This window comes from Diplotaxodon limnothrissa, linkage group LG8 (genome assembly GCF_057381915.1).
Source record: "Diplotaxodon limnothrissa isolate DT_005_m linkage group LG8, D_limnothrissa_male_GT1.1, whole genome shotgun sequence".
NCBI lineage: Eukaryota > Metazoa > Chordata > Actinopteri > Cichliformes > Cichlidae > Diplotaxodon > Diplotaxodon limnothrissa.
The window spans coordinates 29777751-29802914 of record NC_140603.1 but is presented as its reverse complement, the minus strand read 5'-3'; the positions used below and the strand labels follow the sequence as shown (position 1 = coordinate 29802914).

Sequence of the window (25164 nt, the reverse complement as noted above, 5' to 3'; positions counted from 1 at the left end):
ATATAGTAATTAAATGTATCATTAGTTAGTTAAATGGAGAAACAATAGTAGATATTTTAATTATGTCATGGTTCATGTGTTGCTGTCCATCTTGAAATAATTGAAACTGTCACTGCGGCTGATCAACAGACCATAACCTGGTTAATTGAATCAATTAATTAAACATTTAATCATTATTTGATGTATTTAGTGATTTCATTTTTGCACTCTCGTCGCTCCACAGCGGTGATCTCACCGCCGAGGACAGGAAAGGTGTCCGTGCAGATGCCTGTTCAAAACACAGCAGAGGGCAATAAATGTTGTGAGGAATCATTTGAGTGTCCCGTTTCAATCTGTATCTTCCCCGGTGACGTATTCATGGATGAACAGAAACGTAAGCGGCGTGATCGTGAAAGGTGATCGGCGGTGATCGATTCTGCCCAGGCCCGGTTTCAGCTCCGCCGAGCCTGCAGTTTATTTTAAAGAAGAGAGCAAAGACACGGACACCATCATGAATGAAGTGGATTATCTCCATCAGCTGAATGCCGACAGTCTGGCTGAGGAGAAGCCCGAGATTAAACGGCAGCAGGATGCTGAAACGAGCCAAAGCGCCGGTGAGAATAAAAACACATTTACTGTTTGATCGGGTTAACTGTTAGCTCGCTGTGGGGTTTGTGAAAAGGTGTTTCACATCGGAAACATCGGTTTTCGTTGATCTGTATACGTGCACAAAAATAAACACATAAATAAAATCTCAGAGCTTTTTATTTCATCCGTGGATCTCAAATGTGAATATTAACGTTTAATAGAATTATTGTGGCGGATTTTTTTAAACGGCGGAACTTAAAGTTGAGAGTAAAGTGTGGCGTCCGGACGATTTGCCAGCGCGCACACAAGAGTTGTCTTTGTAGTTCGGCCGTTTTTAAATGCTCATTTAGCGTTAATAACGTGTTAATTGGGTAAGGTCCTGTATATTGCAGCTAATCATTCATATAGAACATCATTAAAATTGCGTGTACTGGTCAAAGTAAAGCGCTTTCGGCTGAGTTTAAAACAGAAATCTGAACATAAGTTGCTCTGGACCAGAGTATGCAAACATCACGAGATGAGAAATGCTTTATTTGTCCCGTATTTAAGAAATGTTTTTGTTCTCAGCAGTTAAAATAATGATGAAATCTACTATTAATAATAATACCAATAAGCAGAGTTAGCTTTCCCATCGTCTGGTCCTTCCTTCCTCACTCTGCTAAATAGTTTTACATCCCTGGTGGGGATCAAATTGTACCCCCCTCCCTGTAGAGATCACCCTGCGTGGTGATCAGAGTGTTCTCTAACTAAAAGAGAAATAAGGGAAATTCAGACCATCAGGAAACTCAGAAATCCGGTGTGCCAGACACTTTCTAGAGCGGCAACATCAGTCCTTACAGGGTGACGTGAGGTTGGTTCTTTCATCCTGTTGGAGTGCAGCTTTGCGTCTGGCAGTCTGAGACATCCTCCTGAAATCACACGTGCAGTTTCTTAATGTTGCATGATGGTCCAGTTGCTGCAATAAGCTGACAGAGAGGAGCAGACACAATCCTGTGTAAGAATAGCATTTAATTGTTAATTTATTTCAAACATGTAAACAATATACAGAAAATAAGAGAGAAAAAAATACTATATAAAAGTCAATACATTTCAATATTGCTACCGTACTGATTCATTTACATGTTGAAAGGAAGTGGGAAGAAGTACACACTTGTTTAATCCCACCCTTTTGCCATAAGTTAATATTTAGTCAGCTTCCTTACTGATATAATCTGTAATAAAAATAGTGAACAGATTTCTGATATAATATATACTAGGGCTGTGCGATATGACTAAAATTCCATATCCCGAGATAAAACATCTATCGTCCCTATAACGAGATAAATCACAAAAAATTTACATTTTCTGTAAATTCTGTGAATCTCGGGCAGCTCGACTTGCGTGAAGTGTTTCCAGCTGGGTGTCGTGTAGCTGGAGTCAAACGTTTTAACCGTGCTGTTTGGAATTTCACTAGATCGGCAATTTTCAGTGTTTCAGACTGCAAAAATAGTGAGTTTGTATGTTCCCTATAACCTCCATTGTGGTTAATTCAAACCGCTTTTTTTTTTTTTGAAGAGAGTATTTAAGCATAGAAAAGCTTAGAAAAATGTTGCATAGAGTTGTATAAGCTCTTTGAGTGCTCAGGTAGAGTAGAAAAGTGCTCTATGAGAGGAAGTGATGGTAAAAAAGTCATTTCTTGAAAAAGTTAGCTTGTTCATTCAACTTGTTCATTCCCCAATTCTAAGTTACATTTAACAAAATAAGTGGTTAAGATTAAGATTTTCAGTTCATATTTGTTTTACTAACTATTTAGACCATTTTATTACAAATTGTGAAGGTAAAATATATTTTAGAACCTATTAATAAACAAAGAGTCCAACAAACAACACAAAACAACACTATAATACACAACAATAATAATGTAGTTGCTGTACAAGAAGAGCATTATAGAGAAGTTTTAAATGAACTTTGGATAAAGTGTGTTAGTGTTAGTAACAAACAGAGCGCTCACAGTGAAAGATTGAACTGGTCATTGTGTGGAATCTAAAACTGACCTCACAGCTCCCGCAACAAAATAAGAAACACTTTTAATCCATTATTGTAAAAATGGAAAGTAGCAGATGAGCCTGTCGCTCGTCCACACTGCTCCACCTCGGTCTGCAGGTCCTCACCGCTTGTTTCATATTAAATGCTGGTGCTATGGCACGGCTGGCCAACGTGGCACTAAGTGGAAGAGGGATTTTAGTCTTCCATATATTGTTACATTTGACTGGATCACCTTTGTTTGAAGAGGAAAACATGAGACAGAGAATATTAAGCTGTTAATTTCTTTAAAAATACACTTCAGTATTTTTGTAAAAGCTCTGCTTATGTTTCACAATTATGCTACAAACCTTACACTAACAGTGATAATAATCACTAATTATAATTATAATCACTAATAATAAATGATCCGTCAGGCTTCAGAGTGTGAAGGATTCCTATGGTCACAACTCGCACCTTGAGAATAATCATGCATACATTCATAATGCAATTTGTATCTGGCAAATGCCTTTTAGTCAGACACATGTATTGTATTATAAAGGGTGATATAATGTGGTATGAAAGATTTCCTATATCAGTCCTGCTTGGAGCTGAACCAGCCTGTTAAAGAAGATGCTCCATTACATGTCCTTTCAGTGGTGCAGAGGGTCGTCAGGACTATCCATGATGGATAACCATTTGTCCGTGACGTCCCCTCCACCACAGTCTCAAGTGTCCACAGACTCAGCCTTCACAATCAGCTTATCGTCATAGCTGACGAATCTGCCTCTTATTCTACTTTCATAAACTCTAGAAACCACATATAGCCTCGCAGTGTGAGTGAAGCACTCTGCTGGGATCATATAACGCTTTGATATATTTAAAACATGATTGGATCTTATTATTCAGGAATTTGGCATTTAAAAGGCTAGTCAGTGCAGAGAAGCTAATCCTTTCTTTAAAGGATGAAGATGAAGAGTGCAGGAGGGGGACAGATGGAGGATCGCTAATCAGGAAGTGCAGAGGCTTAGTAAGGAGGAAGTAAGAGCAGCTGTGAAGAGTATTGGTCCTGATGACAAGGGCTGCCACGATTAGTCAAATAGTCCATGTGCTGACCACTCAGTGCATTTTATCAACAACTTTAATATTTTTTGGGAACGCAGGCATCTGTTTAAAGCAAATGGATTTAATTTTAACAAGTCAGGGGTGAAACTGTTCACCTCCAACTTGTTTTATTCCAAACGTCATCCATCTGTGCTTGGAGCCAAGGCTGAGATAAACGAGGAGTTATCTCATAAAGAGGAACAAACAGTACTCCAAGAACAGACAAAGCCCAGCAGAAACCTTGAGGAGGAGCTCCATCTGCCCCCACCCGGGAAGAGCCTCAGAAAGGAGAGACATCTGAGGCAAGAAGAGGCAAGAAGAGGGGTCCCTATTTGCCTCCAACTCTCTCAACAACACCAACGACCAGGACCAGGATCTTCCCCAGTCCCCCAAACCCCTGACAGGCCATCACCCCCATCACCCTCCTCTCCCTCCCTTTCTCCCTCCTCCCCACACCTGAAATTCACTGAAGAGATGATGGAGCGGGTCAATGCTGGGCTCAGATCTACCCCCCGGCCCAATCCCTCTTTGTCCCCCATAAACCCCCCACCAAAGCAGCCAAAGGTTCGCCACCGAGCCCCACCCTCAACAGAGCAATCGAAGTCACATTGCCCAGCCTCGCCCCCCTTAGTTCCTCCTTACCACCTTCATGCTTTGTCTCCGCAGTCTGATGTGTGATGTGTGGAGGGTCCGGGCTGCGAGGATTATGGCAGTGGTGACTTTTCCCAGGAGAAGCTGGGACCCTGTTTACTAGAAGGTTTTAAAATTTCTGTACTTTTAGGTGACAGAAGGAGACATGTGGCCTGGTCAAAACACAGAGAGCTGCACTCTAAAAGATCTTTAAATATAGTAAACATACCTTGTGTGCCACAGACTGCTCCCAAACACGAGGGGACAAGTAATGCCTCTAAAACACTTAAGTTGGCTTTATTAAACGTTAGATCTTTAGCTGGGAAAACATTTTTAATTAATGATTTAATCACTGAGCACAGCCTTGATTTTATGTTTTTAACTGAAACTTGGTTGGACCAAAGTAACAGTGGAGCTGTTCTCATCGAGACGACCCCTCCTAACTACAGTTTTATCAGTGAGGCCAGGGTGAGCAGGAGAGGAGGAGGGGTTGCTGTCTTATTTAATGAATCATTTCAATGTAAGCAGCTATCTCCTGGAAGTTTTCAGTCTTTTGAATATGTGGCTTTACAGCTGAAGGCCCCATCCAAAGTTGTGTTTCTTAATGTTTACAGGCCTCCCAAATACTGCACAGACTTTTTTAATGACCTCAGTGAACTGCTGTCTGTGATCTGTGTTGATTTCGACTGTGTAATTATTGTTGGGGATTTTAACATCCATGTGGACAACCCTCAGGACAAAGGGACTAAAGACCTGAGTAACACTCTGGGCAACTTTGGGCTGACTCAGCATGTAACAGAGGCCACACATAATAGAGGACACACTCTCGACCTACTGATCTCCAAAGGCCTGAGCATTTCAAACATTACTGTGTCTGATGTGGGCCTGTCTGATCATTACTGTGTTTTCTTTGAAAGTAAAATCTCAGCCCACACAAATATATCAACAGCAGTGATCACAAAACGGTGTATAACTGAAGACAGTAGTGAGATCTTTAACCAGGTCTTCCCATTAACACCTGACCTGCCCAAAGGTTCAGTCAATGAGCTCGTCAATAGCTTTAATGCAAAAATGTTAAATGTAATGGACACTATTGCCCCCATTAAGGTGAAGGTTATCTCTGGAAGGAAAAAGTCTCCATGGAGAAACTCCACACTAGTGAAAAATGAAAAAAGAGAGTGTAGGAAAGCTGAGCGCAGATGGAGAAAAACAAACCTCCAGGTTCATTATGACATTTATAAAGAGAAACTTCACAATTATAATTTACAACTGAGGAGTGCAAGGAGGTCCTACTTCTCTGACATCATCACTAAAAACAGCCATAATGCTTGGGTCTTATTTTCTACAGTTGACAGGCTAACAAACCCTCCTGTGCCAGTGGCAGCTGAACTTCATTCGACCATGGCCTGCAATGACTTTGCCAAATTCTCCACAGACAAAATCCAAAAGATTAGACAAGCAGTTAGTACATCAACAGCAGATCCAGGATATGTACTGTGTCCACCGAAAAACTGTTTAAACACCATCAAACAGTTTCACCCAATTAACAGCAAAGACCTGGAGGACATCTTAGGTCAACTGAACTCCTCCTCCTGCTGTTTAGATGTCCTGCCAACAAGTTTTTTCAAAAAGGTCTCAAAGACTTTAGAGTCAGACCTGTTACAGATCGTCAACTTTTCTTTATTATCAGGTGTGTTTCCAGAATCACTAAAAACTGCTGTAATCAAACCTATACTGAAAAAGGACAATCTTGACAAGACACAAATGAACAACTACAGGCCGATCTCAAATCTCCCGTTTTTAAGTAAGATCATTGAAAAAGCAGTTTCTCAACAGCTCAATTACTTCTTAAAACAGAATAATTGCTACGATGCCTTCCAGTCAGGTTTTAGACAGAACCACAGCACTGAAACCGCTCTGACCAAAGTGTTTAATGACATATGTCTGAACACAGACAGTGGAAAAATGTCAGTCCTAGTTTTACTGGATCTCAGTGCAGCATTTGATACAGTTGACCACAACATATTACTCAAACGACTGGAGAACTGGGCAGGTCTTTCAGGAACTGTACTAAACTGGTTCAAAACATACGTAGAAAACAGGAAATACTTTGTATCAATAGGTAACTTCACATCTGAGCAGACAAGTATCACATGTGGAGTTCCCCAAGGTTCCATCTTGGGACCCCTTCTGTTTAACATTTACATGCTCCCACTGGCACAGATTATAAAGAACAACAAAATAAACTACCACAGCTATGCAGATGACACACAAATATATATCACAATGTCACCAGGAGACCGAGGCCCTGTACAGGCTCTTGGTAAATGCATTGAGGAAATCAATGACTGGTTGTGCCACAATTTTCTCCAGCTAAACAAAAACAAACTGAGGTAATAGTCTTTGGCGCCAAAGAAAAACGATTACAGGTCACCAGAGAACTTCAATCTATACATCTAAAAACCACAAACCAGGCGAGAAATTTGGGTGTAGTGATGGATGCAGACCTAAACTTAGAAAAACACATTAAGACAATAACAAAATCAGCTTACTATCACCTCAAGAATATATCAAGGATAAAAGATCTGATGTCTCAACAGGACCTGGAAAAACTAGTCCATGCATTCATCTTTAGTAGGCTTGATTACTGTAACAGCATCTTTACAGGTCTACCTAAAAAATCAGTCAGACAACTACAGCTCATTCAGAACTCTGCTGCTCGAGTCCTCACTAAGACCAAAAAAGTGGACCACATCAGTCCAGCTCTGAGGTCTTTACACTGGCTGCCTGTCCGTCAGAGGATAGACTTTAAAGTTCTGATGCTGGCCTATAAAGCTCTGAATGGTTTAGGACCAAAATACATCAGTGACCTCCTGACCCAGTATGAACCTTCCAGATCCCTCAGGTCATCTGGATCCGGTCTTTTATCAGTTCCCAGAGTCAGAACCAGACACGGAGAAGCTGCATTCAGCTTTTATGCTCCTTATATCTGGAACAAACTCCCAGAAAGCCTCAGATCAGCTGAAACACTCAGTTTATTTAAATCCAGGTTGAAGACTCACCTGTTCTCAGCTGCATTTGAATAAAGCACCAAATCCACACTTTTAAGCTTAAATTTCAAAACTTACACTAACTACTGATCTTATCTATTTCTGATTTTATCTGTTTTGATTTTATATACTGTTTTGTTTGTTTGTTAAGCTTAAATTTCAAAACTTACATTAACTACTGATTTTATCTACTGTTCTGATTTTATCTGTTTTGATTTTATATACTGTTTTGTTTGTTTGTTAAGCTTAAATTTCAAAACTTACATTAACTACTGATTTTATCTACTGTTCTGATTTTATCTGTTTTGATTTTATATACTGTTTTGTTTGTTTGTTAAGTGGGTTTAGAGCTCTGGGTAGCTCCCCAGCTGGGTCTAGACTGGGTCTAGAGAGTATTTTAAATTCAGGGAATTTAAAATAGAAAGTAGCTCGTCCACAGAAGGACTGGTAGCTCCCCTTACGATAAGGGTTCAGATCGCGCGAACAGGTGTGAAATGTGTGTGTTTAGTTAGTTTGTTTGTTTGTTTTAATCAATTTTAAATCATGCTTTTTATTTGTTTTTGTTTCTAATGTCTCTGTAAAGCACTTTGAATCACCTTGTTGTTGAATTGTGCTATACAAATAAATTTGCCTTGCCTTGCCTTGCCTTGCCTAGTCACGATTAGGTCGACTATCAAAATCGTCAACAACTAATTTAATAGTCGTTGCGTCGTGCCTTTTTTCAGTGTTTAATTTGTTTCTGAGTAAATCTGTTTGGCTGAGATTAAAGTTATAGTTTTCACACAGGTGAATAAACGCAAACAGAAAACTGATTAAACAGAAATGTGAGATGTTCGAGAATTTACTCTAGTGTCCTGTTATATTTAGAGCAAGGAGCAGACGGCTGAGTTTATTAAAGTCCACTGAGACAATCTGCAAATTTCATTAAAAGTTTAATCTTGTCTAATCATCTTGTCTTTATTTTTAGTTAGCACATACCTTAAACACTTCAAGCTGTAAGCTAATGAGAGCTATATAAGAGCAGATGCATGCTGGTGCAATAAGCTGTACGCTTTATGTCCAATGGATCTGATTAGTCGACTAATCGCAAAAATAATCGGTTAGTCGACTATCAAAATAATCGTTTGTGGCAGCCCTACTGATGACACACCCGTGGAGGTATGGAGGTGTTTAAGAGGGAAGGCAGACTTTTTAACACAGTCCTGGAGAGTGAGGGGATGTCTGAGGAATGGAGAAGTGTATTGGAACTGATCTTCAAGAACAAGGGTGACATGCAGAGCTGTAGAAACTACACAGGGATAAAGCTGATGGGCCACACCATGAGGATATTTGAAGATGTTTGCAGATGACATTGTGATCTGTAGTAAGGAGCAGGTGGAGGAGACCCTGGGGAGGTGGAGGTATGCTCTGGAGAGAAGAGGAATAAAATCAGTAGAAGAAGACAGAATACATGTGTTTGAATGGGAACAAGGCAGGTGTAACAGTGGGATGGAGAGATGGAGACAGATGATCTGCTGTGGCAACCCCTAAAGGAAAAGAAGAAAAATGTGAAGAAGATTGGCCCTTTCCAGTCCCTGTTGGTACTCCCATTGTGTCATTTTGCATCAGCTGAAGGTTTAATAACAAATTACTACAATTCAGCCCGGCATGATTTTTTTAGCATCACACTGAGTCAGGATATTTCTAAATTTGACAACGTCACACAGCTTTTAAAAACCAATCCTACAGATTTGTTAAAAACGTGACTAAAAGGACCTACTGTAAAAAAATAACGGTAATGCCATCGAAAGGGAGTAAATAATTAGACACCAATGAATGAATATATATCTGTATATCAGGGTTTTTAATGGGTGTGCTATGCTGCTGTAGAATTTTAATGTCAGTCTTTTCTGTCCATGTGTGTTTCAGTGTTACCTGAAGATGTCCGGCAGCTGCTGGTGATTAAAGAAGTTCCTCAAGATTGGAGCCCCAGGCGGGACCTGCAAGCCGCCGAGTTCCTCCACATAAAGCAGGAGCAGGAGGAACCCTGGAGCAGTGAGGAGGGACAGCAGATCAATAGGTTGGAGGAGGCAGATCTCAGCAGGTTACCGTTCACTATTGTTACTGTGAAGACTGAAGATGATGACGATGAAGAGAAGCCTCAGTGCTCATATCGTCATCAAAGCCAAACAGAAGAATCCACACAGACAGAGCCGCCTATCGGCTGCTTAGCTAAACAGATCAAGACGGAAATTGAGGAAGATGCATATGGACGACTGGAATCAGTCTGGAGCCCAGATCTAAATTGTCATTTATTAGTAAATAATAAGAAAAAGACTTTAGACTCTTCCGAGACTGAAGTCAGTTATGAAGATGAGGAGGAGGAGGAGGATGTTTGGCAGGAACCTCTGTCAGATTCTGGACCTGAAACTGAAGTGGGTGGTATAGCGTGGAAGGAGAGTGTTGCAACTGAGCCTCAGTTTGTCAGTGATGTTTGCGTTAAAACATTTACACAACCGGAATCTCAGAAGCGACAACGCCGAGGAGAGAAATCACTGGCTTGTGCTGTTTGCGGTAAAACCTTCAGCTGCAATACACATCTTAAGAGACACATGACCGTCCACACGGGAGAGAAACCCTTTAGCTGTGAAGCTTGTGGAAAAAGATTTGGACTTGAGTTTACTCTTAAAACGCACATGAGAGTCCACACAGGAGAGAAGCCATTTGGTTGTGAAGACTGTGGAAAAACATTTAGTCGTAACACTCATCTTAAGAATCACATGCGAGTACACACACAGGAGAAACCATTTAGTTGTGATTCTTGTGGAAAGACATTTAAATTTAAGTATAGTTTTAAAGTACACATGAGGGTCCACACAGGCGAGAGACCTTTTGGCTGTAGTGTTTGTGGTAAAGGGTTTACAGAACATGAAGGTCTGAAAAGACACATGAGAATCCACACAGGGGAGAAACCATTTGGTTGTGATATATGTGGGAAAAGATTTGGACACCAGAATGCTCTTAAAAGACACACCAGCGTCCACACAGGTGAGAAACCGTTTGGATGCGATATATGTGGAAAACGATTTAACCGCAGCACACGATTTAAGGAGCACTTAAGAGGCCACACGGGAGAGAAACTGTTCGGCTGTGACGAGTGTGGGAAAACATTTAGTTCCAATACACGACTTAAGAGACACATGAGCATCCACAGGAGAGACAAACAGTTTTTGTGTGGCATTTGTGGTGAAAAATGTTCAACATCTGAACAGCTGAAGCAGCATGAAAGTTCGCACATGTTACTGCAGATAGATACTGTAACACTATAGGTTGTGTTGTGAAGTGTATTTGTATTATTAACAAGCTTTACTTTTCCGCCCTCATGTTTGTCTTCATTGTACTTAAAAAATAAACCAAAAAATATCCATGAATACAAAATTTGTGGTTTTGTCCTTGCCTATATAAATAATATATATATGTTTCCATACAAATATATAAAATATATGGGAACATATATGTAGAAAACTGAAGCTATCTCAAGTATGAAATAATCTTTTTTTAAAACTGGGCAATAAATCTTTGTAACTATATTAAGTTACCCTTTTTACTGTTTTAACACGTTTTTGCTTTTATAGTAAAGTCATTCATCATTAGATGAATTATGATTTTTAATATCAATGAAACTTTAAACAGCTTCAAAATTATAAGAAATTATATAAAAAAAGAAACCTGTTGAACGTTAGAAGTTACGCACTTTTTTGCCTCCCATAAGAAGTGTTTTGTAATTTAAAAACTGTTTCTAAACACAACTTAATCAGTGAGACTGTAAAAATAATCTGAGCGCGTTTTAAGCTATGAGCACACGTGTTGCCAAATCCAACGCTCTCACTGGTCGGATCTATTTATTCACATGCAAAAAAATGAGCCTAATTCCAAAAAAATAAAATGGTGCAAATTTGTCCAGTGAAATTACACGATTGTTGTGAGCAGGAGCATTACAAATCGGTGAGCCTCAAAAAACGTTTAAACCACAGCCAACAGGCTCGCAGTGGTTGGCCCCTCTTGCCCCAGTGTAGAGCCAGCCCCACCTACCATACACCCAGGGGCGGTCCTAACCTGTTTGGTGCCCTGGGCGACCAGTCCCTCTGTCCCACTGTTTACTATCATAGCCAAGTGGCTAACAAAGGTAAACAGAAGTTTTCCCAATCTCTACTAATGAATGTTATCTTGTTTCAGGATACATACTAAAATCCTTTATTTCTCAAAAATCGACAGCGCGCCTTATGTATAAATTCTGGTTGTGCTTACTGGCCGCGAACCGATTTTATGTGGTACACAGCGCTCAGAAACCTTTCAAAAAATATTTTGGTACGACTTTGGTAAACTACGAAACTGCACTGCTTGATGGATTGTTGGATCATTACGGCTACCGAGAAGCCTCGCGGAGTGATACGTACTGTGCTTCAACGTAATATTACCGTACTGTGTGTGTATAAGGACCACAAATGACACCTGTTAAGAGACACGGTTACAAAGAGGATTTCAAACTCCAGGCTGTCAGTCACGCAGTAGAACTTGGGAACAGAGCAGCTGCGAAATCTGTCTTTGTTATTGTGCTCAGCGTCTGTTAGTTTACATTTTGACTGCACAATTGTGAGCTTTTTGTTATGCACAAAAACAACATTGTTTTATTTTATTTATGGAGCATGATTATTTAATAAATGCTGATAATTTATTTCTGAGTAATTTTTTCTTGTACATCTGTGCTGTATGTTAATAAAAGTGCTTATGTGAGATTTGGGACACAGCTTTGACTAAGAGCTCTCTTTTTGTTCTTACTTTATGGCTTTAAAAAATATCAAGATGTCTATATATCGTCAACCAGCTAAAGAATATCGAGATATGAATTTTGGGTCATATCGCCCAGTCCTAGTATAGGGTCTCTGCCTTCCAATGTAAAGCGCCTCTGGACAACAGATGTGATTTGTTGCTATAGTTACTGTTAAATTTAATCATTGGTGTCCATTCAGGACTGGAAGTTTTATATTTCTTAATATCCATCTATACTCAATGTGAATTCCATACGTTTAACAGAGCTGTTTGACTGATCACCTAATGTGTGACAAAAGAATCCGCTGTGATGCTATTGACAGTCTGCGCTCTCTCACCTGTCTGTAAAAGTTGGCCTTGTCTCTCTCACTCGTTGTGACACCTCTCTCCTCTGTTGCAGAACTTCCAGCCCGTGCTCTCCCTGTGTTCTGTGTGCCCGACCGTTTCTCCGTCCCCTGGTTTCCCACGGCACCTGTGCAGAGTTTCTGTTTATCACCTTGCTCTTGTTTAAGTTGTCTCCTCTCATTAATAAATCTTGTAAATAATTGATAACCAGCATAGTAGGCGCTCCTCCAACGTATCAAAATATAGTTTATTTTGGGGCGATCGTGGCTCAAGAGTTGGGAGTTCGCCTTGTAATCGGAAGGTTGCCGGTTCGAGCCCCGGCTTGGACAGTCTCGGTCGTTGTGTCCTGGTCACAGGTGGTCAGAGGGCCCGGTGGCGCCAGTGTCCGGCAGCCTCGCCTCTGTCAGTGCTCCCCAGGGTGGCTGTGGCTACACTGTAGCTGCCATCACCAGTGTGTGAATGGGTGAATGACTGGATGTGTAAAGCGCCTTGAGGTCCTTAGGGACTAGAAAAGCGCTATATAAATACAGGCCATTTACCATTTATTCTCCCTCTGACAGTTAAAACCATACACATTGTCTAAAATATAGATAGAGTGTGCAGCCTCAACTATTAGAAAAATGTAATGACCATCTTTATCTATGTCAGAATTCAAAATTATACCATTAAATCTTCCAAAATCTGAGTTGAACTGTTTGCAAAACAAAAAAATAGCCTTATGTTTAACACTGTTTCTTAAACCTCTTACATTTAAAGAAATAACAGACAGAGAAATAAGGATAGTAACGAAAATTAAAAGTGACAAATAAGAAAAAGCTTACACCAAGTATATGAAGAAAAGTTGAAATGGGAACCTGGTCACTTAACCCTTTAAAGCCAGTCAGAGCGGGCACGCTCCGTTTTGCTTAACTATTTTTAAATCCCGGTAGCACTGCAACCACGTAAGCTAGCGCAATATTTTTCTTTTGCATATGAAACCGGAGGGGTTGTACTTACATCTTATGCCATCAGCTTGTCCTCGATCACAGTTTCCTTCCACATAAAGCTTTGCAAAAATGTCATAAAAACCACTTGCAGCAACAAAAACATAATATCCCAGAAACACGCTTTACCCATCCGATCAGCTGTTTGTAACACTTCCTACGTCCATCAGCGCAAACTATCGCATGTCCGCCATGACCTGCCCGAAACCGGAAGTGACGTATTTTGCGGAAATGTAGTTTTTTTTTACCATCAGGACCTTATGAGCCTAAACTGGTGTTTTTAAAAGTTATGTTTGACTTTATGACTTTCTGTGTCGTTTCTGGGACGCTTAGGACTCATATTGCACTGCTGGAAATAGTTTACTTTGATGCATATGGTGTTTTTTTTTTTTGGAAATCTGCATTATAATATTTATTTTCGTTTTTCCTGCAGTATATAAAAAATAAAACTATGAAGACACTTAAAATAAATTTCCTGTGGCGGGAAACTATTTTGTGCAACTTTTTTGTATTTACAGTTTTGAGGGATACGCCTCTTAAATTTCTCTAACTAGAAATATATGTAAAAAACAAAAAAACAAAAACAATTTTAAATGTTTTTGTAGTTTATTGCACTTTTTTGCAATTTATGTAATTACTATGCACTTAATGCATACATATCATTAAAATTTGGGCTATAATGGTTGTATTGATGTATATCAACTTGAAATGCTCCCAAAAATGGCTCTACAGCATGTAAAAATATAATATAAGCTCTGGCGGACTTGGTTCTATGGTAGGTCTTAAAGGGTTAAGAGAGTTCTATATAAGATGAGAACTGCAACCCCTGAGTAAGGAAATTGTGAACTTGAATAATAATAGGAATACAATAGTCTAAGAAAATAGAACCAATGTGGTAAAAAAAAAAAATTAAATTAAATTAAATGCTTCTAAAAGCATTTAAAGGGAGCTTTTAGAAGTTTTCTTGCTCCATTTAAATGTCAAAAGGGAGTTTTTCCTTCAACATTAACACCGTCATCACGATTAGTTCAATTTTTAAGAAATTAAAGAAATATCAACAGAGCACCTATTTATAAAGACTTAAAGTTTCATTTTTAAAACTAATTGGCCCCTTTCTGTCCTGTTTTCTGCATTATAAGCCTTATAATAATAATATTAATAATTATTATTATTGTTGTTGTTATTATGAGTATGATTATTATTATTATATACACTGTTTCTTATATTTTGTTATCATTCATATGTTCTTGTCTATAATTTCTGCATGAAAAATAATTAAATGTTTAAAAATACATTTTAAAAGTGTCTGTTGTTTTTTTTCCTATTAAAAAAAAAGGTGCCTCCGCAAATGCCTGCCCAAAACACCCCAATAAATCCATTTCACAACAACACTGAAAAAAGGGAGCCCTGTCCAACTATTGATGAGGTCGTATAGAAGTGTGAATACACGGCCATCGATCTTCTGACCGAGTCGCCTGGTTCAATTCAAACGAGCTTACAGTTGATTTTAAAGACGAGAACAATGAATGAAGCGGATTATCGTCAACGCAACGGCATCGAGAGTCAGCCTTATGAACGAAAGCCGCAGATCAAACCGCATCAGCTGCAGGATGCTGATCTCAACCAAACTACCGGTGAGAAAATCACAGATTTAACGTGAGATGTTTCTCCGGAAGGAAACGGCTTCCTAGCTGCTAGCTCGTTGTACTGGTGGGCGAAATAAACTTTTCACCTACAAACCGGCCTTTTTAAATGATGTAAATCTGCCACAAATCGATGTTAAAACGGCTTAAAAACGGCGGAACCCATCGGTGGTCCTGTGTAGTACCCGGGCGTTTTAGACGGGGCACACAACAACAGCGTTAATATTGTAGTTCAGCGTAAGTAAATGGGCGAAATTTGATTCAAGGTGTTTTAATGTCCAATGTTTTTACTCATCTTAATAAATATAGATTTTAGTGAGCTGGCTTTATGTAGGATAAAGCCATCTCACTTATATAGCCATCCATCCATTGGCTTCCGCTTATCCTTTTCAGGGTTCCGGGGGGGGGGGGGTGGAGCCTATCCCAGCTGTCATAGGGCGAGAGGCGGGGTACACCCTGGACAGGTCGCCAGTCTGTCGCAGGGCTAACACACAGGGACAGACAACCATTTGCACTCACACCTATGCACTTTATTTGCTTAAACTGCCCTTTCCTGTTCTTAATAAACACCTATCACTGTACCTACATTGTAATCAATTTAGTGCTTTTTGGCCACTTAAATTATCTTTAAACTGTTTGGTTGTATTTGGTGAAATTTCTGCTTTCCTTTTGGTCAGGTTGCTCCTGAAAACACAAAAAACATAATAAGAAATCATAATAAAAAGTAAAATAGAAAGTCACCTTGGTAACAACTGATTCCAGTTTGTCCCTTCTGGCTCAAAATGACTTGGTATTATTCACCCCAACAAGTCATTTGTTGCAACAGTGCCTCCTATTAAAAGCAGTAAGAGCAGCAAAAAGGTGGAAGATGAAAAAGGGATCTTTATTTTAAACAAAAGAAACAACAAGCTCTTAAGATGAATTTAGATTTTTTTTTACTGACATTTAGCTGGTGATAAGTTAGCAGATAGAGGTTTTTTTGTTGACCTCTATTTATTGTAATTGTTTCAAGGGCTTGTTTTGTTTTTGTTACTGTTTGCGGTGTTTTTTAATAACCCGTCTCATACAATAGTCATTATTCTAACCCTTTTTATTCACATTTTAATGACAGATTATTCTTGTTTTTATCTGTTATTTTTTTATCTGTGTTTTATAAGGTTATTGTGTTGTGATATTTGCAAAATAAGTGCTTTCCAGGTGATGTCTCTGTGTGTTTCAGAGTTTCATGCTGATGTCCAACAGCTGTTGGTGATTAAAGAAGAGGTTCCCCCAGAATGGAGCCCCTCTGATGACCAGTGGTCCCAAGAGCCCCTGCGCATAAAGGAGGAGCGTGAGGAACTGTGCACCACTCAAACAGCAGAACACTTTAAAGGGCTGGAGGATGCTGATACCAGCAGGCTCCCGTTCACTGCTGCTCCTGTGAAGAGTGAAGATGGTGAAGAGAAACCAAATTCTTCAGAGCTTTACTGTCATCAAACAAGTAAACAAATAAAAACTGAGACTGATGGAGATGACTGTGGAGGACCAGAATCAGCCAGAAACCTTGATACAAAAAGTACTTTACAACCTAATGAAGTGGAAAATGATTCGGACTCCTCTGAGACTGAACTCAGTAACGATGGTGATGAATGGCAGGGACCTTTGTCAGATTTTAGACCTGGAACTGAAGACAGTGACAAGGACTGGGAGGCAAGCAGGTCACCTGAGTCAGGTGTAAATTGTCACGTGAGATGTGACACTACCAAAAAACCCTTTAGCTGCTCTGAGTGTGGAAAATGTTTTCTCCACAGGCAGTCTCTCCACAGACACATGAGAATCCACACTGGAGAGAAACCTTTTTGTTGTGCTGTTTGTGGCGAGAAATTTAGCAGGAAGACACATTTTAAGACGCACATGAGAGTTCACACAGGCGAAAAACCCTTTGATTGTGGTTTTTGTGGTAAAAGGTTCAGCCAGAAGTCAAATTTTAAGGAACACTTACGAGTCCACACAGGAGAGACTCCATTTGGCTGTGATGCTTGTGGGAAAAGATTTAGAGTTAATTTTACTCTTAAAAGACACATGCGAGTCCACACAGGAGAAAAACCGTTTGTTTGTGTTGACTGTGGCAAGACTTTCAGTTCCAATACGCACCTTAAGACACACACGAGAGTCCACACGGGAGAGAAACCATTTAGCTGTGGTGTTTGCGGCGAGAGATTTGCACAGCAAGGGGTTCTGAAGAGTCACACACGAGTTCACACAGGAGAGAAGCCTTTCGGTTGTGGTCTGTGTGGAAAGAGATTTAGACAGCAGAATACTCTCAAGAGACACATGAGCGTCCACACGGGAGAGAAGCCGTTCTCCTGTGGCGTCTGCGGCGAAAGATATACCAGACAGGGAAGTTTGAAGAGACACATGAGTGTACACACAACTGCAGCTTCAACAACTGAATCACATGCCTGTCATTTTGTGCCTGAACATCTCGAACCTTTTGGGTTATAGACACTTGACTTCTGTAGCTGTTTTCTGGCCTTTGATGGACCGGGCGCCTTTCAGTCTGTCTCACTGATTTTTGATCGGATGTATAAACACTACATGACAATCTGTCTGCTGGCTGTGCTAAATATGAAGTACTAATTTTACTGAACAGTAATCTAAAGTTTTTATTACACACTTCTCATTACTAATGCATTATAAAGTAATACTGCACAAAACCTTAAAAAAAAAAAAAGGACATGCAGAAATGATTATTTTTAGTAGATATTTTGAAGTATTTGCCCAAAACAACGAAAAGTAGGTGACTGACAGCCTGTAGAGCAGCGTTCCCCAACCCCCGGGCCTCGGACCGGGGGTTGGGGACCGCTGCTGTAGAGCACTTCACAGATGATGTTCTTGTGACTAGTATTTCTGATTTGTAGTTTGCTCTTCATGTGTAAAATATGCTGCTCTGTTGCCAGTAGACCTGTCTGTCTGTGCCTGGTGATATGCTGCAAACACTGCCCTCTATATGTAAAAGTCCTCGTAGCTAGACTGGGCTGACTTATTGATCCTGATTGCAAATGTTAGTTAAATAAATCCTGAATATGCTGAGTTTTTTTCCTCATAGTGCAGGCCTCTGGAATTTCAGTCTTGTTGCTTCCTTCACAATTAACTGTATTAAAGATGGAATAAAAACTGTTTCTTCCAGCTGCTTCCTTATTTGCAGATTACCACACATTAAATTTTTTACACTAATAATAGCTGAACAATGTTTTTGGGTTTGTTTGTGGTTATAGAGCATTAGCAGTATGAATAAGGACTTTTGTTTTTGAATTTGGATGATTTTTCATTGCACTTAAATGAGCATGCTGGTTGTCTGACAGTGAATAGAAAATACAATATGTATTTTCTATTTCTCTATTTTGCAGTTTATTTGCTTAAACTGTCCTCCACCCATGAGGTGTGTTTGTAATAAAGCCTGAAATTAAAGTTTAGTGAAATGCACGTCTATTACCAGGTCAAAAGGGGTCACCATCAGCCCCAATAACAGTCCAGGAAAGGCGATAGAGTCCAAAGAAGACAGAAACTGTGAATCTACAAATATGAACATCTAGATGTCTGAAACTGTACATATACAGTATTTTTCAAATAACATTGTTCTTGCAAATATAAGAGAAGATGTTAAAATGGCTGGCTTTAAAGAATAATTCTGGTTGGATTTTGAATGTTATTAATTGTTATTTTTGTTTGTATAACAACAAACACATCTCTTCTTTCTGTTTACATTAATACTCATGTAAAACACCTACAGTGAATCTAGATATTGCCACACAAAGATTCAATGAAAAAGATGAGAACTTGGCAGTGTGACATTACAGGGTGTGGTGGCTGACCACGTAACACGTTGCCAACACACTTCTGACTAATAACTAATAATAGCAGACCTCCTCTGGCAGGAAAAACATCAGCAATGATCCTGGAGAATTTAGCTGTTGCTGTCCATCAAGCAAAGGTTATGAGGTCATTTCCAAATAAGGCTGTCATTGTACAATTAAAAATATTATTCTCTTATTCATAAGTGAAAAATATTCAAGGTAAATGTTAATGTTCGCAGCAGTTTCATCCCAAGTGCAGTGCTCAGAGAACAAAAACCCAGAGCTCCATTCAGACTCTACAAGCCTCAGCATGTTAAATCTTCACACTGAACATAGTTGGTTTGGAAGTGTTGCCAGCAGAACATCTCAGCTGTCTGAAAAGAACATGTCAACATGGCTTAGGCATGCAATGCTGCATCTGAACAAACAACAAGTGGAGATGTTTGCGTATAATGCAGTGTGATATTAGGTGAAAACCAGATATATCAGTACTAACACCTCATACCAACTGTCAGCTCACCGCGATGGGTGGGACAAGATTTCGGCTTGGACACCTTCCAGTCACTGAGTCAACCACAAACTCTATCCCGAAGTATTCCAGATTCAACTATGAGGACATCAGTCCAACAGCTAAAACTAAATGGTAAAGTCTGCTTCTCATGTAGCACTTTTCTACTCCAGCTGAGCACTGAACTAACCCCCGACCTGATGAGTAGTAGGTGACCTGCTCTACCTCCTGAGCCACAGCCACCCCCCAAAAGGAGACTGCTTGGTGAAAACTTTACGGTGGCCCTGAGAGGCCAAACGGACTGCAACTTCAGAAAACACTTGCAAAAAGAAAAACGCTGCAAAAAGAAAAATGCTGCAAAAGCACACAAAACACAACGGAAATAGGAAAAAACACAATGGAAATGTTTCTGGGGAGACAATAACCCGACTGACCAGTTGCACCAAAACATGTATGTATATTCCAGATATCTGTATTAGAATCATATGATTACTACACATTTACCTCTCCTCCACTTCTTTAAAGTGACTCCCAGTCCCAGCGCACTTGTTAGCATGTTTTGGTTCGTGCAACTGGTCCGTCGGGTTATTGTCTCCCCAGAAACATTTCCATTGTGTTTTTTCCTATTTCCGTTGTGTTTTGTGTGCTTTTGCAGCGTTTTTCTTTTTGCAGCGTTTTTCCTTTTGCAAGTGTTTTCTGACGTTGCAGTCCGTTTGGCCTCTCAGGGCCACCGTAAAAATTTCCACAAATCCAAATATTTCTTCCCTGCTCTGAAGACCGCTGTAATTATAGACACCAGTTCTACAAACCAAGTGCAGCTTTTATTCTGCTGAAGGCAGGATTTATCCATGTATTCATGTTTACACTAATTTCCGACCCTATCGTCTGAATCTTGCAGCAGAGTTGAGACTCATCAGTGTTTCCCAGTCTTCAGTTTCCTGTTGTTAGCTCACAGGAGTGGCTCCCAATGTGGTCAAGGTTTAATGTGTTGTGCATTCAGAGATCTTCTTCAGAAAACGGTGGTTGTAACAAGTTTTTTTTATTTATTTATCTGCTGACTTCCTATCAGCTCAAAGCAGTCTGGTGCTTCTCCTCTGATCTCTAACACCTACAAACATTTACAAACAACCACATTCAAAGTCACTTAAATCCCCTCCCCCAGCCTGATGCATCAACCTGAACTTCAGCAGGTGGTTTTGCCCATGTCAGCATGCCTAAATGGAACGAGCCGGTGCAATGTTGATTATTAGATTATTGATCTGGCTGATTATTAGATATTTGTGTTTCAGAGCAGTTGAACAAGTGTGCCTAATAAATTGGCCTGTGAGTATATATGTGCCCCTTTGAATAGAATAGAATAGAATAGAATAGAATAGAATACTTTTTATTTGTCAATTTCTTCAAATGTACTTGTACTTTGTTGTTCTCCTTTGAAGGACGCAGAGTATAAACGTGTCTGAAGGTCCGATCCACACTCCAGACCAGTTAGTGGTGGTAATGCATCGGTTCCTTGTTTGCACACCACCAGTAAAAATCATAGATGGGGTGAAGGTGTCTGCGCAGGTGCCTGCTTAAAACACAGAAGACCTCTGTTTTGGTGATTCGTGGTGATCGATTCTGCGCTTGCCTGGTTCATCTTTAAGGAGCCTGCAGCTTATTTAAGGAAGAAAACAAGGGTGTTTTATCCCCACTGTGTGTAAACACGGTCTGTGTAAACAGTACCTAAGTATCAAAGTTGGAAATATAAAGGTAAAAAATCTACACTGTCTACAATAAAATGTGGGTCACGTTGAGATTAGTTGCTCATCGGTGCCAAAAACATAGTCAAGAGGATTTATGCAGGGGTTATAAAAATACTAATAATTTAAAAATGACCTGTTCTGCATACATCATAATTCACTCTTTTTTAGCTACTTAAAATCTCACTGTAGAACTATTTTGCCCTTGAAAGAGAATTTCTTAAAAATATTAACTGGAAAAAATTTTTTTTTTTAAATGTAAAGGTCACATTGCCAAAAACTGATTGCAGCTTCTTTTTGACTCAAAATGATTTGATACCATTTGTGAGAGATCTGTTTGACAGATGATAAGCCAACAAGTCACAACAGCTTTAATCCTACAGGCTGGGACGGCACTTCCTCTTTTTTCTTTGATAAAGGATGCTGCAATGTATGCTCTGCTATAGGAGGTAATAAGGAAGTAATAAACTAAAGAATTGAGAGAATCCATCCAGGTCTTGACCTTGAAATATAATATTATAATTTAAACATCAAAATGTGAAATTACTCGAGTGCAAGGCAGTTTGCTGATATGTTGTTTTCCTTGTCATTGTATTTATATTTGCTGATTAAGATACACTTCTGGGGCCTATACTACAAAACACCCTGAGTTTACCCAGGATATCTTTTCCTTATCTGGCCTGCAGACAGACTAAGAGGTCATACAAAAGCGGTTATCAGCTTGATAAGTAAGCACAGGGTTTCTTAATCTCGCTGAGTAGGTAAAAGAGGTAGAGTTGCTGCTTTTGACCAATCAGAAACCTGAATCTAGTTTTTTTTTTAGAAAGTAAATATAATGATAATATTAGATGTATTAGACGCACGTGTTTTGTCATTTGTGTTTTAATTATTAGTAAAGTGTGAAAAGAAAATCACTTTCCAGTAATAAAAGAAGTTATATGAAGTGAATTTGTCATTAGGACAAAATAGAGATTTTTTTTTAAAGGCAAGAAAAAATACAGCGTGTGTAATTTAACAAACGTGTCACTAAACGTGTTTTAGGAGCATGAAAAAAAAAAGCTGGAATAAAGAAGCTCTTAAGAGTCGTTGTCAGAGGAAGACGAAGACTTCAGATGCTCTTCAAAAAATCTTTAGAGATAACATAATATATTGGCTCTTTTAACCAAAGTTACAGTCCATAATGTGCATGTGTGTTTCATCGGTGCCTGCAGATGTTCAGCAGCTGCTGGTGATTAAAGAAGAGGTTCCATGGAGCCCGAGTCTGGACCAGCAGGAAGCAGAGCATCTCTACATAAAGGAGGAACAGCGGAAACTCTGCAGAAGTCAGGAGGGAGATTTGGAGGAGACCAATATCACCAACTTCCTTGTAAAGAGTGAAGATGATGAATAGAAATTTATGTCCTTGGAGCTTCAGCCAAGCCAAACTGAACACATCTCAGAGGCTGAAGCTCCAAACAGCAACTCAGCCAAAGGGAGGAATCCAGAAGAGGATGGAGGTATACAGCTGTCAGATGCTAAGTTACACACTGTGGAGAAACCATTTGGTTGTGACAGCTGTGGTAAAGCATTTAGTTGCAATATGCATCTCATAAGGCACATGAGAGTCCACACAGGAGAGAGACCTTTTGTTTGTGACGTTTGTGGCAAAATATTTACACAACAGGTGGTTCTGAAGAGACACACGATAGTTCACACGGGAGAGAAACCGTTTGGTTGTGACATTTGTGGCAAAACATTTAGACATCAGAATACTCTTAAGAGACACACGAGTGTCCACACGGGAGAGAAACCATTCGAGTGTTCTTTTTGTGGTCAAAAGTTTAGCCAAAAGACTCATCGCAAACAACACGTTAGAGTTCACACAGGAGAGAAACCATTTGGCTGTAACGACTGCGGTAAAATGTTTCGTCGCAATGCGCATCTCAAGAGGCACACGAGCGTCCACACCGGAGAGAAACCATTTAGCTGTGGAGTTTGTAGCGAAAGATTCACCAGACAGGGAAGTCTGAAAAGACATATGAGGGTCCATACGTGATAGAATTTTGTTTGTTTATTTGTTTTTTAACAATAACATAGTATTTTTATACCTTTTTATTATATTTTTTTTAATCTGTTGCTTCATTTCGTCTATATTTGTTACAAATTCAGAAATACAATGAGAGCCGGATTAGGTGTCAATGAATAGAACCACCTTAGAGTGTAAAAGGTGAAACTTCATCATCAAGGGTCAGACTTTTCTCGCCGGGATCAGCATTTAGGAACAGCTTTTTTGAAATACTGTGCTTTAAAAAAAACTAAGTTGGAGTTATTTGGCAACTGGAGTAATAAACATGTTGACACACACCAAAGACAGCTTTTCAGGAGAACCACCTCATACCACCTGTGAAGCACAGCGGTGGAAATTTTATGATTCAGGGTCATCATCACTGTACGTGTTCAGAGGATGTGATTTCATCCAAGTTAGTTAAACAGGAGTTTAATGATGGTCCTGATCAAACTATTAAACCCCACAGGTGATGCTTTAAAAATGCAGAAATTGTGGATTCAAAGCAGTTTTGTATAAGAGAGTGGTAAAATGCTTTTTTGCAGGCTGATGTAAGAGGATTGTGGATAACTATGCTAACAGCAACAAGAAAGAAATTGCTTCTTTTAAAACTACTGTCTGAGAATAATTATGTCCTTATTTTTGCACAAACTGCTGTTTTATGGCTGAATAAATGACCAGAAAAGCTGGTTGTGGTGTTGCACTGTTTGTCTGTAACAACAGCGTGCAGTGATTCATTGACATGTGTCAAGAGACATGAAAATGCAGTTTATAAGCAAGAACAGAGTTTGTACAATTCTAAAAAGCTTGAAAGTTGATATTTGGTGTGATGATGGGTGTCTTTGTTCTTCAGCACACTCTGAACTCTCTGAGGAAGCTTCCTGTTATTTTTAAGTAGTCTTCAGGAATCGTTCTCAAGCCTTTGCTGGAATATTTTATGCTTATCAGTAGGGATGGGTATCGTTTAGGTTTTATCCGATACCGGTGCCAAATCGGTACTTTTGAAACGGTGCCGGTGCTCAAACGGTGCTCAAACCGGTGCTTAAAGAATGGAGAACACAAAATTGGTCCAAAAACCTCTCATGTTCAGCTGTTTTTTGTAAAAATATAACAATGTTAGCCTTTTCTGCAGCTATGGGGCATATATGGTATCACTCTTGGCTGGAAGCAGTGCTTAAACAATGGAAAAAACACAAACTTTGTCCTAAACCTCTCATGTTTAACTGTTTTCCACTTTTTCTTTGGTCATTTTAGCCTTTTTAGCCAGGGTGAAGGGAGTATCTGCCATCAAACAAGAGGACAGCCGCATGTAGCTATGATGATGTTTGCTAGTTCACCTTACATGCATTAATGTAATAACGTGGTTAGCCTACTCAACGTAAATTAGCTACTCACGCAGAGAAGAACGGCTGCTGCTGCCATCATCATCCGTCATCATTTCTGCTACACTGGCAGGGCTAGGGGCCAGGACTCTCCTCTTCGTGTTTTTGGGGGATGTTGCATAACAGGCAACCCACCCGCAGTAGATGTGCTCGGTGTGAGGTCTCGCAGCAAGCTATCAAATACGACGCATTTCTGGGCTTTTAAAAAAACGCTATGCGTCGCCAGGTGTTTCATCGGATTTGAGGTGTCACCTCCTTTGACAGTATCACAGTATCAGCTTAAAGAACTTGTTGCAGGCTGCTGAGTTTGCATCTTCTGCTGTGAAGTACAGCCAGACTTTTGACCGCTTCGCCTTGGACATTTTTAATCTGTAGCTCTGCTCTAACAGAACGTACGTACCTGGCCCCGCCTACTATCCTCGGAAACGTTAAATGATTGGCTAGAATCTAAAGTGTATCACAGCTCAGGAAAAAAAAGCACCGAAATGTGCGCTGCTTTTCGGTCTGGTTACTACCGTTTATG

General features: G+C 39.7%; 2 protein-coding genes across 2 annotated transcripts in view; both read left to right on the top strand.

Moving 5' to 3' along the window:
- Positions 1-273: 273 nt before the first annotated feature.
- LOC146627169 (uncharacterized) lies at positions 274-10660 on the top strand. Its single transcript, XM_085361690.1, has 2 exons — positions 274-593; positions 9261-10660. Exons 1-2 carry the CDS (start codon positions 491-493, stop codon positions 10658-10660), a joined length of 1503 nt encoding a protein of 500 aa, XP_085217816.1. The 5' UTR covers positions 274-490.
- Positions 10661-16910: 6250 nt separating this feature from the next.
- LOC146627163 (uncharacterized) overlaps positions 16911-25164 on the top strand; it is a 152490-nt gene continuing 144236 nt past the window's right edge. Inside the window, exons 1-2 of the mRNA XM_085361662.1 lie at positions 16911-17535; positions 22735-23250. Coding sequence (XP_085217788.1) covers positions 16942-17535; positions 22735-23250 — 1110 coding nt within the window. The 5' untranslated portion in view covers positions 16911-16941. Of the gene's footprint in view, positions 17536-22734 lie in introns of the transcript that reaches the window.